Raw genomic sequence first — 15,438 nt, 5'->3', positions numbered from 1 at the left:
CTCCACGCCGGTTTCCTAGAGTTCCCCACAAAACGTACCAGGTTAGTTCATCGCCCAACCCAAGAGGTTCGTTTACTTAGACACAAAATTCGCAATTACGCAGTTGCACGCTCATTATATCCATTTTCTCAAGGAATATAGGTCGTGCACATCATCTCTAGTCTCCAATCAGATTAAGACCGGCTCAATGATCAAATCTTCGTCCTTCTGCTCTTCCTGTCTGCGTCGGGGCCAGACCTCGTCCGAGTGTATCGAACGCCATCATTCGACTCCGAGTCCGTCGCATCCTGGTCGCATCCTCTGCCTCAACGGTACGCAAGATCTGACGCACATGTCCTCTACGGAGCGCACTGGCTGTCGTGGCGCGGACGCCGCACTGACGGCAGACCCACATTGAATCGGACATGTCTCGCCGACGTGATCCCGCTAGTGCCCACTAGCACAGATTTGGCTTGCATGACCGACAGCAAATTTAGAATTTTCAGCCCGAGCTTCCCATGTATTACCTAGCCTTGTCAAGGCTGTGGCAGATGTCTGGCTGAACGAAGGACGCAAAGGCGAGCTAGGTACAGGTCGTAAGCATGTGGCATAATGCATGAGATAAGGTAATACCCACTCTGGATGCGACGGCGGCGAGCACAATGATACTGGGCAAGGGTGAGACTGTATACTACGAGAACTGGAACAAATGACACGCGGATCAAAAAACAATGAAGCAGCTGCGGCATACGAGTGTCCATGCGCGCGATACATACATTGATACTCCAACTGTTCAACAATGCGCAGCCTGCAGCAAGCAATTCGCCATTGCAAGAGAGGCGATGCATGTCTCCGGGCGGCAGACTTGCTACAAACGGGCGCGCAGCCCCGCGCAAGGATTGGCGAGAGTTCAGCGGTGATTTGGTGACGTGAACGTGTTGCAGTCTTGCAGACATATCGGGGCTCGTCCCTGGCAAAGCCACGCCACACGGCATGACCCCGCTTGAATGCAGAGCAAGCGGCTGCTATTCCTTGATAAGCCACGGCTCACGTCTACAGGATCGGCTAGTACACTCTGCCAGGGTCGATTTTCTGTCCGCCACCCTCGCTAGCAACCGCTTGGGACGCCAGGGCATCCGTCCGGCGCCCTGATGGACCAACGTAAGGGCTCACTCAGCCCCCATAAAGCGTTGACTTGGCGCGAGCCTTGCCCTCCAGGCCCTTGAAATTGCTGGGACCTGAATCGGGAGTAGACCAGCCTTTTTCTTGCCCCTCTCCCCAAGTGGAGCACAGTGGTCGACACTTGTGAGAACGTCCATACATTGACATCACGTCCGCAACTAAATCGCCGTTACTCTCTGTGCAGATCCATTCACAACATGTGGCCGTTCTCCTCATCGTCGTGGAAAGAGATCGCACAGCAGAAAGTCGAGGAGAGGGCCAGGGCTCTCCAAACCGCCCTTCCCGCCTTTCCCGAGCAGTCGGCTCTCCTTGCCGCGTCAGGTGAGCCCCAGTACCTAGCCCGGAATTGAAGACCGCTTACCACGGTGTGCCGCGCGTGCGTCTCTTCGTTTGTCAGCCGCGGAAATCGTGCAGCGCATTGGAGCCGGTGAATGGACGGCTTCGGAGGTTCTTGAGGCCTACATCTCCCGCGCAGCCCTAGCCCAGCAGACAACAAACTGTTTGACAGAAGGTACGCCAGCGAACGCCGCCATTCCCGGGCTCTTCGTCCGACTGCACCACGAGGCATCTGACCAGCGCTGATCTCCCCCTCCTGCCAGTGCTGTTTGAAGAAGCCCGCCAACAAGCACAAGCTCTCGACGACTATGTGCAGGCCACGAAGAAACTCAAGGGCCCCCTGCACGGCGTGCCCGTCAGTTTCAAAGACATCTGTAAGTTTTGTCACTTGGTGGCAGACAGACGGACCGTAAAATGAACACTAACGCTTGCTGTGCGCCCGCCGTAGACGACATTGTCAGGCATGACACATCCATGGGACACAGCAACGAGGCGCACAAGCCAGCCGCGGCGGACGCGGAGGTGAGTAGAGTGCAGCCATCAAACCCTGCGACTGGACGTTCTGAGGCCATGTGCTGTGACTTCGCATCGATGAGCCTCCTTCGTTGGCCGGCCCAGAGCATTCTCGTGCGAGCCGTTCTGTCCGAGAACAGCTGAAACGACGCGTGTTGTGGCACTGCCATTCGGTAAACACGTTGTGCTGACATGTCGTCTTTCCCTCTGCAGCTGGTCAGGCTCGTCCGGGAGGCCGGCGGGATTCCTCTTGCGAAGACCAATGTCCCACAGACTCTGATGTTCTTCGAGTGCGTTAACCCGATGTGGGGCCGAACGCTGAACCCATACAGCGCTGACCATACGTCCGGCGGTTCGAGCGGTGGCGAGGCTGCGTTGCTCGCCATGGACGGCAGCGCGCTAGGGTGGGGCAGCGATATCGGCGGGAGCCTGAGGATTCCCGCGAGCTTTTGCGGGATCTACACCTTAAAGCCTGGCCATGGGAGGCTATCCACAGGTGGGGTCAAGGGTGAGTGGTCTTCGGGACTACACTATGGCGGATTCGTTGAGCCGTTGTATTGCATAGAGAATCTTCCTGGCTTCGACGCCGTTAAGACCGTAATGGGGCCTATGGGACGGTGAGTCTTGACTCGCCGCGTCGCAAATTTGCACGTGGGGAAGCTGACACACTTGGTGTTCTGTCTTCAGCTCGGTGGCGGATATTGAGCTGGCCTGCCGTGTTGGTTTTGGGCAGCAGAGCGAGAACTACGACCCGGCACCCATCCCATACCGCGATATCAAGCTGCGTGAGAAGCTAAAATTTGGGTATTACGTCAATGGTAGGAGACACGCTTTCTCTGTATGACGTACGTTGAACGTTGTGGGCCGATGATCGCTTCACAGATGGCCTCATCAAGAGCTCGCCCGCGTCTCAGAGAGCAGTTCTTGAGACAGTGGAGGCGCTGAGGCGAGAAGGACATGAATGTGTCGAGTTCGCCGTGCCAGATGGTGATTGGACTTTGTTGCGGCTTGATTTACTTGTGAAGTGTACTGATATTTGGGCAACAGCGGTCAAGGCTCTCAAGCTCTTCCTATCCCTAACGCTAGCTGATGGTAACAAGACCCTCTTCTCGCCTATTAAACAAGATCCCAGAGTGAGTATCTTCTCTAATTTACGGTGTCATTCGAAAGCTAATCAATGCTCACAGCAAAAGGAGCTGACAACCATGGCCATCGGTCCCGAGTTATATGGCTAGTACCTCGCTTACATACCGGCAGGATTGCTAGTAAGCTCACCACGGGGTCACTGCGCAGGCTGGGCACGTTCACTTGTCTCCTGGATCCTGAGACATCCGATGGGCGATACCGTGTTCGCGGATATCATGAGTATTTGCAAACCCGTTTCTGTCGACGAGTTCTGGTCGACAATCGACCAGCAGAAGGACTATGTTCGCAAGTTCTACAAGGAGGTCAGTCAAAGTTGCTATGTGTCTAGTTTCACCGGGCTTACCGATGATGCGGCAGGTATGGGAGAAGTACGAGTTCGATGGTATTATCGCGCCCGTCCTGGCCATCCCCCCACTCCCCCATCAGTAAGTCTGACTGAACGTGCAGCATTGCGCAGGTCTGACAGCGATGAATTTAGATCTGTGACTTACATTGCCTCTCTGGCTTGCTCGGCCCTGCTCTACAATGTCGTCGACAGCCCCGCCGGCACAGTCCCGGTCACGCGAGTCGACCCAAGCCTTGACAGGCTCACAGACGAATGGAGGAGCCAGCCCGCGGCCGGCTCGCCAACGCTGGAAGGCCTGGTATACAAAGGCGACGACGCCATCTATAATGTTGATAAGATGGCCGGTCTGCCAATTGGAGTGCAGGTCGTCGGGAAGAAGTGGGAGGAAGAGAAAGTTGTGGAGATGATGAAAGTCGTCGACTGTGCCCTTGGAAAGCGGAGCTCTGGGCCTGGCTCTTGGAAGGCGAAGACAAAGTGAAGACCATTTGCAGACATTCTAGTATTTCTTGTACGCATACACACACCCTAATTACTGTCAAGTTGGACTGGAGGATAATAGAATGTATATCATAGCATGCACATTGGCGTGGACGTCTTGGTTAGTCAATACGGCCAGCACGTCTGTCTGCTCTTAGTTGCTCCATCTGAGTGCACAACGTAAGCGTATGGAAGGGTAAAAACTAGGGCGTGCGCACCCATGTCCGCTTGCACTGTCGGTACGCTGCGAAGTATGCCGAACATTTGTCGCGGTCATAGTCATTCTTATCCATACAAGTAAAAGAGGCCTTCGCAGCCTTCTCACATGGGCTAGCAGATAGGTGTCGTAAGTACCAAATCGCGCAGACGACAGCGGAACCAGGAGCGCACTCAACAAACTTGGTGTGCGGACGGTTCTTCTGGAGGCTCAGATTCGACCAAAGTAGAGTTTCGTAATTATGTGCACACCTTATTGAACTTCTCTTGGTACGGCATTGGAGCTACATTCTCCGAAGGATGTGGCAAGTCTCTGCTCTCCGTGTCCGACATGAGCGACAAGTCCAAGTAAAGTCGCATCCCCGAAGCCGGTTTGTTACTCATCTTCGTCGAGTAAGCAAACAGAGATAACAATAGTAAGTTTTGCTGCTAACTCGGCCTTACTTCGTTTGAAACCGCTTGAAGGCGTCTGTCGCTCCCCGCTCTCACCTCCCACGTCCATCTCTTCCACTTGCTTGCACGTCGTATACTTCTGTAGAGCGAACGAAGAAAATGGAAGAAGCTGGTGAGCTGACTTACATCTATGTCTTACCCGCGCTCTCAGCTGGCTGCAGGCACAAGAACCAAGGACCGCGAGGGTGAATATTTGCTCTCTCTATCCCGCTTTCCTTGTCTTCAGAGAACGACAAGCTCATGGTGCCTCTCTCCACTGCACCATAGCGTTTCTCTTCTTCAGATAGCTAGCCCCGCTTTACCTGCACCGCGTTGCACCCGTCACGGATCCTCTCCTCCGTCGTGTTACTGACAGATTCAGATACCACGAGCGCAGCCGATACTCACGCAAACCTTTATCCGTTTTGTTCTAGCAGATCGCTACAGCGAGAGGCACCGCTCCTCGAGGCCTCAAGACAGGGAACATTCTCACCGCCCGCACGGTGACGGGCCCCGCGAGCCCCGCGACAGAGACCGCTACGAGGGCAAACGTCACGGAGACCGCGGCGACAGAGACTTCCGAGACAGAGAAGTTCGTGAGCGTGACAGGGAGAGAGATCGGGATCGCGGGGGGTACGGACGTGGTGGAAGGGAGGACTTCGAGCGTCCTCCTCGCGAGGAGCACCGCAGGAGAGAGCACCGCGGAAGAGACGAGGAATTTGGTCACGGCCGTCGCGGAAGGGGCGGCGACGGTGAAGAAAGAGGGGGTCGTGGCAAACATCGTGAAGGACTGGGAACACCAGAGCGAAGGTCGCCTACTCCATCCGATGCGGTTTCGCTGTCACAAAGGAAGAGAAAGGCCAGCGGCTGGGACATTCACGCGCCCGGCTACGAGCAGTACACCGCCATGCAGGCTAAGCAAACAGGTATGTTGTCGCATTGCATGTTTGTTGTTAACGGAAACTGACCGTGAAAAAGGTCTCTTCAATCTTCCAGGTGCTAACAGGACGCAGATCCCCCCGATCCTCGCCGTCCCTGGACTTCCGCCGCCGATGCCAGTACAGAGCTTCGGTATGGGCATGGGTGTCAATCCGAACCTATCTAGGCAGTCACGGCGTTTGTACATCGGAAGTATCACTCCGGAAATCAACGAACAGAACCTCGCAGATTTCTTCAACGAAAAAATGAAGGAGATGAGCATCGGAACAGGAGCGCCGGGCAATCCTGTTCTAGCCGTTCAGTGCAACTACGAAAAGAACTACGCCTTCGTCGAAGTAAGTTCGTGTCTAGATTATACTCTTGCACCTCACTGAGTATATTTCGCATCGTTAGTTCCGCAGTGCGGAGGATGCCACCGCTGCCATGGCTTTCGATGGTATCATCTTCCTCAGCGGACCCCTGAAGATCCGCCGACCGAAGGATTACGGTGGTTCGGAGAACCTTGCTCCCAGTATGCATGTCCCCGGCGTCGTCTCCACAAACGTCCCCGACTCCATCAATAAGGTATTCGTTGGCGGTTTGCCACCTTACCTCAATGAGGAGCAGGTTATGGAGCTCTTGACGAGCTTCGGTGATTTAAAGGCCTTCAACCTTGTTCGCGAGAACGGTAACGGCCCGTCGAAGGGTTTTGCATTCTTCGAATATGTTGACCCTGCCGTAACGGATGTGGCTATCCAGTCCCTTAACGAGATGGAGCTTGGCGACAAGTACCTCGTTGTCCAGCGCGCTTCTGTTGGTGCAAAGAACGGGCAGATTCCGCCGCAAGCTCTCTATCCGACCGAAATTCCGAAGCCTATTCTTCCTGCTGGCGATCTCGAGGGCGTCGAAGCCCGTATCTTGCTCATGCTGAACATGGTCGTACCCGAGGACCTCAACGACGACCAGGAGTATGCCGACATCTACGAGGATGTCAAGGATGAATGCGAAAAACACGGGCCCATCGAGGACCTTCGCATTCCTCGTCCTGTCAAAAAGGATAAAGCCAAGTGGGGAGAGAGTGGTCTTGACCCGTTGTCGGCGCAACGCGTGGACGAAGCTGCCGGCGTCGGCCGCGTCTATGTCAGATTCGTTGGAGCGGATGGAGCGAAGAGGGCACTGAAGGCTCTCGCGGGTCGCAGCTTTGCTGGCAGAAGCATCATTGCCACGCTTCTGGACGACAACAGCCAGACGACTCCCCCGCTCAATCTCATATTTGCTCCTCAGCCCGAAGCTCCGCCGCCGCTGCCCCAGGACTGATCCCGCATCCCAGTGCTTGCTATATAATCTCACGTTTGCTCATGGCATTTTTCCCAAAAAGATCGAGAATATATTCCCATGCTTCCCAGTGCAAATAGACGGTCGCTGTCTCGTAGGCACACCAACACAGTGGTGGGTAGTGTTCCGTCTTGATGTGTATTGCGCCTCGCGCCCTGTGCCTTCCCCACACAGCTGCCGGATATTACCAGTTCAATATAAGAGGCTTAGAAAATGAAGGGACACAGCTTGTCTGGTACCCGCTTTGCATACGCCTCCCACTGTGCCCCAAACTCCTGCCTGAGAACCTCGCCTTCCCTTCCGACTTTGCCCATCAGCAGCATGGGTATCCCCGTTGCCCAGCCGATGCATACCGCGGTGAAGACCCAGCCCACGGTAGTGTTCCAGCCAAACGCGCTCCTTCGCCCGAAAATTGTGCAGACAACACCGACGTATCTCACTGGGGCACCGTCGTAGCTTGGATGGCGATGATGGCGTACCGCCCCGTGGTGAGCCTCGAGAACGTGTCCTTTTCTGACCGCGAGCTCCCAGGTGAAGTTGGCGCTCAGCGCTCAGTAGCAAGTCAGGCAGATGAAGCCAGCGGGCCACACTGTGGTAAAGCGGACGTTCTGCTGCCTCCGAGATGTCGCGCCAAGAGCGACAGGACTCGGCTTGGAAGAATGGCAAGGTAGGATGCAGCAAGGATACTGCAGCCTCACGACCTGCGTTCGTCCAATATATTGTCTAAGCAGACTCATTAGTCCTGTTCACCCCAGAAGATAAACTAGGCATTCCGGGCCAGTTAACGTCTGCATCTCACATTTCCGATTTTCAGGTTTCAACGATTCAGCTGTAGTATCGAAGGTTCCACCCTCAATAGTACGTCTACTTTCCTAACGCTATGTTGGACAAGGCTAACATCCATATATACTTGCAGGTCAAACCGACATGTCGAAGCTGTCAAGGAAGTGTCCCTGTCAATAGTTCTGAACGTTTTGATGCAGCTGCAAATTCTAAGACATGTTCATAGGTACTCCATAGTCGTGATTTCAGCGGTATGCTCTCGCTGCAGCTCATTTTGCTGGGAAGCTTGTTCTGCCTATCGTGTGCAGAAGCTGTAGCTTCTATCGGCCTTGTTAGTCCGCTAACTTCCAGAAGGGAATTCGGACGTACACACGAAACGGTCTGTCACAGCACACTGCTGGGAAACTATAAGTACTGGCTGCTATGATTCTTTTCGCCCGACCCGAGCCTGGACGTGCATACCGTAGAACCGGATGAAGCTCTTCTGGGCCTGCTGGATCCCGCAGACGATGATGGAGAGCATCATCTTCCTCGCCTTTGGTAAGGTGGTGGAGCTTGTGCTCTCGCGGGACGCCCCCAAGCCCAAGTTCCTTGCTACCGTCGTAACTCGATGCCGTGCTAGCTACGGCCTGGGTGCCCTGCTCGCGATGCTCCTCCTTAGCCTCGTTGCAGGCGTCTTATGTCTTCTGCTCGAGTGCGAACGAGAAGGCTGATGAACGTGTGCAGCCGACTACTCGTGATCTTCTGATAGCGTAGACCTTTCGTCCTCCATGTGAGCTCCGTCTTCACCGACGTAATTCTGTCCCGGCGTTGTAGTCCAACATTAGGACACGCGTGCTCACATGTGCATCTCTCTTCACTTTGTTGCCGGGCTGATTGACGGCAATCCCATAGCTCAACATATACGAGGCAGCAGAAGCCGAAGTTGAGTAGCGACGACTAAACAGCAATGATCCCATCCGGGGCCGTATGACAAGCAGTATACGATCTAACAGGCCTCCCCAAGCGAGCATATACACCCTCGGACATGTGAAGCTCACAATAAAATCCTCCATTTGTCATTCCAAGATGTATATCTTGGTGGTAAGGGTCGTGTTATATGGTACAAACCGAATACAAGCACATTAGAGAAATGATCTATGCACATGGTAATCAGCTAGAGCCTTGTCTTGCCATGCCTGGGAAAGCACTCACTTCAATGTAGACGGCTTTTGAATGTGCCTACACTTGGCCCGCAATGCGATCAGACTCGTGGCGCCTCTGGACGTATTCTGGGGAGCGAGGGTCGATCTTTCCTTGTTCCTCCGCTGTGAAGAGCATCAGCACCAACATCTTCAGCGAGTCATAGAGCTACTCACGCGTGGCGGTCCAAAAGTAGATGATCAGACCGAGGACGACGACGGCGAATGCAACGAAGTAGAGCCAGTAGACCTTGTAGTGGAAGAGGAATAGCCCGAAGAGCAGGCCGTAGAAGTCGCTCGTGAGCAGACTGATGTTGTAGTACGCCGAGGACGCCATGCGGTAGAGGATCGGCGCGACAGTGTAGAGGATGAACATCGCTGCGGTGTACGCGACGAGAATGCCGATCGTCGCGCCGTTCCAGCTTGCAAGGGTCATGTCCTTGTGCTCAAGACCCGCGGCCTGGATGCCGTTGATGAGCGTGCCCCACATACCGAGCTGACCGACGACCTCGTAGAGCGGGCGCCGGCGGACAAAGAACTCCTCCGTCGCGTTTGTGAAGCCGTAGAGCGTCGCACCGACGAGCATGAAGACGTCGCCCTTGGCGCGGCTCAGCGCGGGCCAGTCTTTGTCCGTCATCTCGTCCGAGGCGACGAGCATGCCAAGGCCGCCGACGCAGACGACGATGCCGGCGAGCTGCGTCCAGTGGTATTTGGGGCGCATATAGATCCAGCAGAAGAAAATGCAGACGGGGATCGCCCATGCGTCGAGGAGCATGCAGGAAAGGAGGGTCGTGTAGTCGTATGCTTTGACGACGAGGAAGTTGCCTTCGACATCACAGGCGGCGAGGATAATGTACTTCCAACCGTCATGAAGGATCATCTTGCCCCAGCCCTTGAAACCGTACTGGTAGATCGTGTACGGGGTGTACGTGATGAAGAGTGAGAAGTACCTTCAAACGTCGGTCAGCGGAGCTAACGGGGACGTCGTCACGCGTACTACTCACAAGAACCATGTCTGAGTCGTCGGCAGGGCCCAATTCCTGCTTACCAGCTCTGTCGTCGTGACGTTCGTGCAAGTGATGCACAACGACACGAGCTGGCCGGCGAGCAGCGATAGAACGAACCGCTTTGTCCACAGGCTCACGAACCGCCTCCACATACTGCTCGAGAATGCTCCAACTGATGAGTAGTCAATTGGCGGCCTCGAAGGAGCGACATCGGTCTGGAAATCAGCGTTCTCGTCGAGGTAGTCTTTCTTGTCATCTACAAACGAGACGACGCGGCCGAAGGCGGGCAGGCTGGGCTCGGAGGACGTCGTTGCCGACATGGTGATAGTACAGGCTGGAAGACGGCTAGCAGAGGAAGAAAGAGTTCCCCGCCGGACGAGGCTTTATCTGTGCGTGCCTTGTGGATACATTTCGAGAATGACCATGCAGTTTTCCAGGGCAGGAAAACTCAATGATGAAAGTTGACGAACCATGCAGGCACCGTCCGGTCCTCATTGCTCCGGCGGCTACTCACACCCTCTCACACCGCCCGTCGATCGCGATCTCGGACGCTGTTCTCGACTCGCCGCTCACGACATGTGATATATACAGAGTATTTCAGAGCACTGAAAGTAGCTGGGAGTGCTGCCAGTAGACAGCATCGCCTGCAACGACAAACGCGTGCGTGCCGGGTCACCGCCGTGGCGCCGTCTACTTAACGTACTTAACCTTGACTAGGTCCATAGATTTAGAGCCAAGAGTAGATTAGGTGGTACCATTTCAACATTGAGATATAGCTTTGAGACTAAGAGTGCACGCAAAAGTCATGGTCAGAAACATAAACAGAACAAAGCTTCAATAAATAAACGTCCGCAAGGTGATATAACTCCCAGTAGTAATCCCTCAATTTACACAAGCCGAGGCTTCTTCTTTTCTTGCTCGTATTGTTCCTGTTGCTTACGCCACTCCTCGAACTGGCGGAAGCGTTCCTCGCGCGCGACCTGCTGCTCAGCTTGGTCCCGCTGACGCTGTTCCCGACGTTCGACAATTTTCTACGTCAAAGCGCGTCAGCCGCCCTGCAAAGCGCCACGCAAAAGCCCCTACTCACCGCCTTAAGCGATTCGACCGTGGAAAGCAACGAGTCCAAGCCTGCTTCAGAGATATCGGCGAGCTAAGTGCCGCAGCCACTGTCAGTCTTGCACCAGGGGCAGGTGGAACAAATCAGCACTAACCGTCTCTGTCGCCTGCTGCGTCATCTTCTGCAAACGCTGTGTCTCGTCTTCCCAGCCCTCGCTTGGATTCGCAAACGGGGGCAGCACGCGGTGGTCCTCCTGCTTCTGCTGATGCACCTGCGCCTGCGCCTCCCTCGGCGGCCAGCCCCACTCCCACTTCCTCTGCGGCGGCGGGAACTGCTCGGGCGCGCTCTCTGCAGCAGCAGCCGGCTGGGCGGTCTGCGTCTGAGTCTGTGTCGGGGGTGGGTACGCCTCGGGCGGGAGGCGGTGGCGCATACAGTGCTTGGGCTCGTAGCTGTGGCACTCTTTGTGCTTCATCCAGAGCACGGCGCCGCCGGCGCCGAAGAGGAACCAAAGCAGGCGCGAGCCGCCGCGGTGATGGTGCCAACGATGGTGCCAGTGGTACATCGGGTGGTTGCGATAGAGTTTGTAGGGATCGAAGACTAGTGTGCTCTGTTCGTCGTTGGGTGGGCGGATGGGCGTACTTATACAGCTCTGCGGCGGGCTACGTCGTGTGCCGGCGCGCACAACGTTGGGGCGACTTGGATCCGAATTTCGTAGGATGTGCCACTGGCCGTGGTATGTCGTGTACCATCCGGATATTGAGAGCACATGCAAGTGCTACGGCATGCGGCATCGATTTGCTCTCGTTCTCGTTGGCCGAAGGCAGTCGTAAGCGTTTCTCAGTCATCGGTGCAGAGGCGGGTTGGCCTTGACCTTGCGTAACTTTGCGCGTCCGTTCGGCATCCTTCATTGACGCTCAAGCTCTCCTCGGCGGCGGGCATATACACACGACGCTTCTTGGGCCGAGGGATAGATTAGTATCATCACAGCATACTGCAGCGGAATACATTCCAGTGTGTAAAAAAAAGCAAAGCAACAAACAATGCGCTGTACAGAACAAATCACAACATTAAATACGCTCATCGGGGCTCGTCACAAACAGTGCACTTCTCGGCGTCCGCGGGATTCTGCAGCATGCAGCTCTTGCACGTCCATCCGCTGGTAGCCGTTGGCTGCTTCATACCCGCAGCAGCCCAGTCGAAGCCTTTCGTGGCCGGTGCCGCTGGCTTTGCATCCGGCCGGGGAGCGTCGCAAATCGTACATTTCTCCGATGCAGTCCCTGGATTCTGGAGCATGCATGTAGAGCACGTCCACGTACCGACAGGAGACTGCGATGTGGGCTGAGGCTTCGCAGCCTGAGGGGCCGGCCGAGGGGCGTCGCAAATCGTGCATTTCTCCTGTGCGGTCCCCGGGTTCTGGAGCATGCACAGCGAGCACGTCCAAGTACCGGCAGACGTTGTGGGCTGAGGCTTTGCGGCCTGCGCGCCCAGCCGGGGGGCGTCGCAAACCGTGCATTTCTCCTGTGCGGTACCGGGATTCTGGAGCATGCACTGCGCACATGTCCATGTGTCGGCGGAAGGGGCAGGCTGAGCCTTCATCCCGGCTGCCACCCAGTCGAAGGCCTTGGGAGCCTCCTTGATTGCGGCAGCCGGTCGAGGGGCCTCGCAAATCGTGCACTTCTCCGTCGCTGTGGCAGAGTTCTTGAGCATGCACGTAGAGCACGTCCACTGATCCTCAGTCCCGGCGGGTGCTTTCACGCCAGCTGCGTTCCAACTGAAGCCCTTCGTGACCGGTGCCGCAAGTTCCGCGCTTGGCCGAGGGGCGTCGCAGATTGTGCACTTCTCCGTCGCTGCGGCAGGGTTCTTGAGCATGCATGTAGAGCACGTCCACTGATCCCCAGCCTCGGTGGAGTTCTCCGCGCTGACTCCGCTCCAGTTGAAGCCGGGGGTCGCGCTCGGTGCAGCTGTCGGTGCAGCGGTGAAATCGAACGAGTAGGCTGGCAGCTCCAAGACAGACGTGGCCTTTGCTGCGTCTCGTGCCTTGACGGTGCTTGGTCCGGCACCGGGCGATGACGTGGGAGTGTCGAATGGGTACGCATTGAGCTCGAACTTCGGCAAAGACTTCACGAACTTCATGATCTCGGTAACGTCAATGGGATACTTCTTCGCAGGTCGCGCGGCACCAAATGGCGCTGAGGTGGACGCATATGACGACGATGACTTCTCGCTAGGCGTCTCACTCTCCTTCCTCTCGGCAATATCTTGTGTCTGCTCGTCCTTTTCAGGTTGAATGCTGTATCGCAGCTTTGAAGGGGCTTTCGGTGCGGAAGATTTGGTGCCAAATGCAGACTTGGCACCAAAGGGACCGGGCGCAGAGGTGGTGGGGGAAGTAGGAGAGGAGCTACGACGGGTGTTCTCCTCAGGCTCAATCACCTGTGCAGGCTTAACTGATTCCATGTCTTGATCCTCAACCTCCTCAACCTCCTCAATCGAGATAGACCGGGTAGGCACGGGCGACTTGGCAGAAGCAGCAGCCAGGGCTAGAACAGCAGCGAAGGTGGGCGCAGGTGGAGTAGCAACTGGTTGAGCAGGTGTTGGAGTCTTGGTCTTCGCCTTCTTAGACGGCGACGGCTGATCCTCGTCCGATAGTTCCTCTATTATGACCGGTGGTTTAGCAGGTTTTTTGCTTGGAATTTTGAGAAATGAAGAGCCACTCGGAGCCGTCTGACGTTCAGAGGGCTTGAGCGGCTCAGCCTTTCGTGGCTCCTGGCCGAGAGCTGCTGGCTTTTGCTTCTCAAGTTCTGGTGGAGGACGTGCCCGCTTGGCACCCTGACCACTATGTTAGCTCGTAACGTGACAATCAGGCGTGAATAATACACACCTTAGGCACAGTTGCCTCGATAATCTTACTCGGACTCATCTCAGCCTCCTTCTGCTTCTTCTCCTCTGACTTCTGCCCAGGAGCATTCGCTAGCGGACCTGCCTTCTTCTCAACCCCCTTAGAACTCGCCTTCCTCTTCAACGGCTTCTTCTTCGGCAGCTGATTGAGGTTACCAGGATAGAATGCCTCGTAAGGATTGATAAGGTCTTTTTTCTTCTCTGACGGCGTGACCTCTTTGAGTATGTCTGTCACTAGAGTGGCAGCGCGTGTTGGCTTGGGCGCAGCTGATGATGGAAACGAAGGATCGTTGCTCCAGGAGTTTCGTAGTGGTGATGGGACCGCCGGCGCGTTGGGTGTAGTGATTCCAGTCGTGCGGAGTCCAGGTGTTGCCGGGGGCGCGAGCCCATCGGACTTCGAGGAAGAAGCAGTTGGCTGCGGTGATGGCGACTTCTGGTTGCCCGCCAATGGCGCACTTGATGAGCCGTCAGCGCCATCGGCGGATGTTGAGGGAGCGCCATCAGTAGCAGACGCGGGTGCCGGTGCGTGCTGAGAAGTCGATTCCTGTGCCTCCTCGCTCACACGCCGTCTCTTCGCGTCTGTCGTCTCAGTCTTCTCCGGGATAATCTTGATGGTTGGCTGCGATCGTGATGGACCGAAACCTGGAGACTGGTACCGGTTTCGCGGACGAGCACTTCCAGCACCTTGCCACCGATAAACACCGTTAGGGTTCTTCGTCAGCATACGAGGCTTCTTCGCGTCGCCGTTGGCGGCGGGTGCAGACGTGCTCGCCGCCAGGGCGCCGAGAGAAGGGCTATTACCACGAGTAGACGGGCTGGTAGAGAAGCGGAACGGTTCGTGTTTCTCCTCATCTGCGAACGCACCCAAAGTCAGTGATTGTGCATTGCAACGGGGATATGGATGATATACCTGGGTCTTCAGCGCCCTCATCCTTGAGTAATGCCATGACACCCGCAATCTCCACAGCATCGAGGGCTTGTCCTTGCCCTATCTTTCTGTTGAGATAATTTGCGACGGTTTCGATATTGTTCTTGGGGAGTCCCTCTGGTCCAGGAGAGGAAGAGGTCGAAGTACGTGTAACGGGAGGAGGGGCTGACGGGAAAGAGAACGTTGACGTAGTTGCTTGTGTTTCAACCGGCGGAGGACCTCCAGGCAGTTGTGGATATGACGACTGCGACGTGAGTGGTGGTTGGTGGCCGTCACTTCGTCGTGGTGGCGGGGGCAATGCGTCTTGTCCAGCACTCATCTACGTAAGTTAGTACTATGAACACCCTCCAGAGCTTGTGAGTAGCTCACGTCGTGCCCTCGATCAACAAGAGCTTGTGCAGCGGGATTGGATGACCCTGCGTCTTGTTCATCCACTGGCTCGTCTTCATCAAGCTCATCGGTTGCTTTGAACCAGTTCACTATACTGTTAAACATTGACGACTAGATAGGAGACATTTAACGGACATCGCGTTTGAATGCGAGCTACACAGTGCAGACCCACCAACGACGACTTCGAGGCGCGCTGTGACGGACGGGCGTAGGGCAGTGAGAGTTGATTTCTGTTCGACCTGCGACTGAGAGTTGTGCGTTCGACCATCATGGAGGGTCCTCGCAGAGAAAGGTCGGTCTTCGAAGGAGCAGGGAGG

General features: G+C 55.7%; 7 protein-coding genes across 7 annotated transcripts; 2 read left to right on the top strand and 5 right to left on the bottom strand.

Annotated features, from left to right (window-relative positions):
• Positions 1-1,188: 1,188 nt before the first annotated feature.
• PHACADRAFT_264416 (uncharacterized protein) lies at positions 1,189-4,059 on the top strand. Its single transcript, XM_007401095.1, has 13 exons — positions 1,189-1,284; positions 1,346-1,482; positions 1,559-1,672; positions 1,761-1,869; positions 1,924-2,019; positions 2,224-2,518; positions 2,576-2,627; positions 2,698-2,828; positions 2,893-3,143; positions 3,198-3,240; positions 3,304-3,458; positions 3,514-3,581; positions 3,635-4,059. Exons 5-13 carry the CDS (start codon positions 1,972-1,974, stop codon positions 3,978-3,980), a joined length of 1,389 nt encoding a protein of 462 aa, XP_007401157.1. The 5' UTR covers positions 1,189-1,284; positions 1,346-1,482; positions 1,559-1,672; positions 1,761-1,869; positions 1,924-1,971; the 3' UTR covers positions 3,981-4,059.
• Positions 4,060-4,101: 42 nt separating this feature from the next.
• On the bottom strand, positions 4,102-4,308 carry PHACADRAFT_105357 (uncharacterized protein; the record flags this gene model as incomplete). The annotated part of the gene is made up of 2 exons (XM_007401094.1): positions 4,102-4,146; positions 4,198-4,308. Coding segments are annotated over 2 exons (156 nt in total), but the record flags the coding sequence as incomplete, so codon positions are not given.
• Positions 4,309-4,697: 389 nt separating this feature from the next.
• On the top strand, positions 4,698-7,074 carry PHACADRAFT_264412 (uncharacterized protein). Its single transcript, XM_007401093.1, has 5 exons — positions 4,698-4,760; positions 4,810-4,833; positions 5,062-5,553; positions 5,606-5,901; positions 5,960-7,074. Exons 1-5 carry the CDS (start codon positions 4,748-4,750, stop codon positions 6,860-6,862), a joined length of 1,728 nt encoding a protein of 575 aa, XP_007401155.1. The 5' UTR covers positions 4,698-4,747; the 3' UTR covers positions 6,863-7,074.
• A 12-nt stretch (positions 7,075-7,086) lies between these two features.
• PHACADRAFT_105655 (uncharacterized protein) lies at positions 7,087-7,416 on the bottom strand (the record flags this gene model as incomplete). The annotated part of the gene is made up of 1 exon (XM_007401092.1): positions 7,087-7,416. A coding segment is annotated over one exon (330 nt), but the record flags the coding sequence as incomplete, so codon positions are not given.
• Positions 7,417-8,692: 1,276 nt separating this feature from the next.
• On the bottom strand, positions 8,693-10,187 carry PHACADRAFT_264409 (uncharacterized protein). Its single transcript, XM_007401091.1, has 4 exons — positions 9,849-10,187; positions 9,022-9,794; positions 8,858-8,970; positions 8,693-8,800 (listed from the first exon to the last, which is right to left on the bottom strand). Exons 1-3 carry the CDS (start codon positions 10,169-10,171, stop codon positions 8,885-8,887), a joined length of 1,182 nt encoding a protein of 393 aa, XP_007401153.1. The 5' UTR covers positions 10,172-10,187; the 3' UTR covers positions 8,693-8,800; positions 8,858-8,884.
• A 387-nt stretch (positions 10,188-10,574) lies between these two features.
• On the bottom strand, positions 10,575-11,510 carry PHACADRAFT_264407 (uncharacterized protein). Its single transcript, XM_007401090.1, has 3 exons — positions 11,063-11,510; positions 10,939-11,001; positions 10,575-10,882 (listed from the first exon to the last, which is right to left on the bottom strand). The coding sequence occupies exons 1-3, from the start codon at positions 11,468-11,470 to the stop codon at positions 10,739-10,741; spliced, it is 615 nt and encodes a 204-aa protein (XP_007401152.1). The 5' UTR covers positions 11,471-11,510; the 3' UTR covers positions 10,575-10,738.
• Positions 11,511-11,874: 364 nt separating this feature from the next.
• Positions 11,875-15,391, bottom strand: PHACADRAFT_264405 (uncharacterized protein; the record flags this gene model as incomplete). Its single annotated transcript, XM_007401089.1, has 5 exons — positions 15,294-15,391; positions 15,101-15,232; positions 14,714-15,050; positions 13,787-14,655; positions 11,875-13,734 (listed from the first exon to the last, which is right to left on the bottom strand). Coding segments are annotated over exons 3-5 (2,300 nt in total), but the record flags the coding sequence as incomplete, so codon positions are not given.
• Positions 15,392-15,438: the final 47 nt, after the last annotated feature.

The sequence above is a fragment of the Phanerochaete carnosa genome, assembly GCF_000300595.1.
Source record: "Phanerochaete carnosa HHB-10118-sp unplaced genomic scaffold PHACAscaffold_12, whole genome shotgun sequence".
NCBI classification, from domain to species: Eukaryota; Fungi; Basidiomycota; class Agaricomycetes; order Polyporales; family Phanerochaetaceae; genus Phanerochaete; species Phanerochaete carnosa.
The sequence above is the reverse complement of the archived record's forward strand: the minus strand, read 5'-3'. Positions and strand labels throughout refer to the sequence as shown.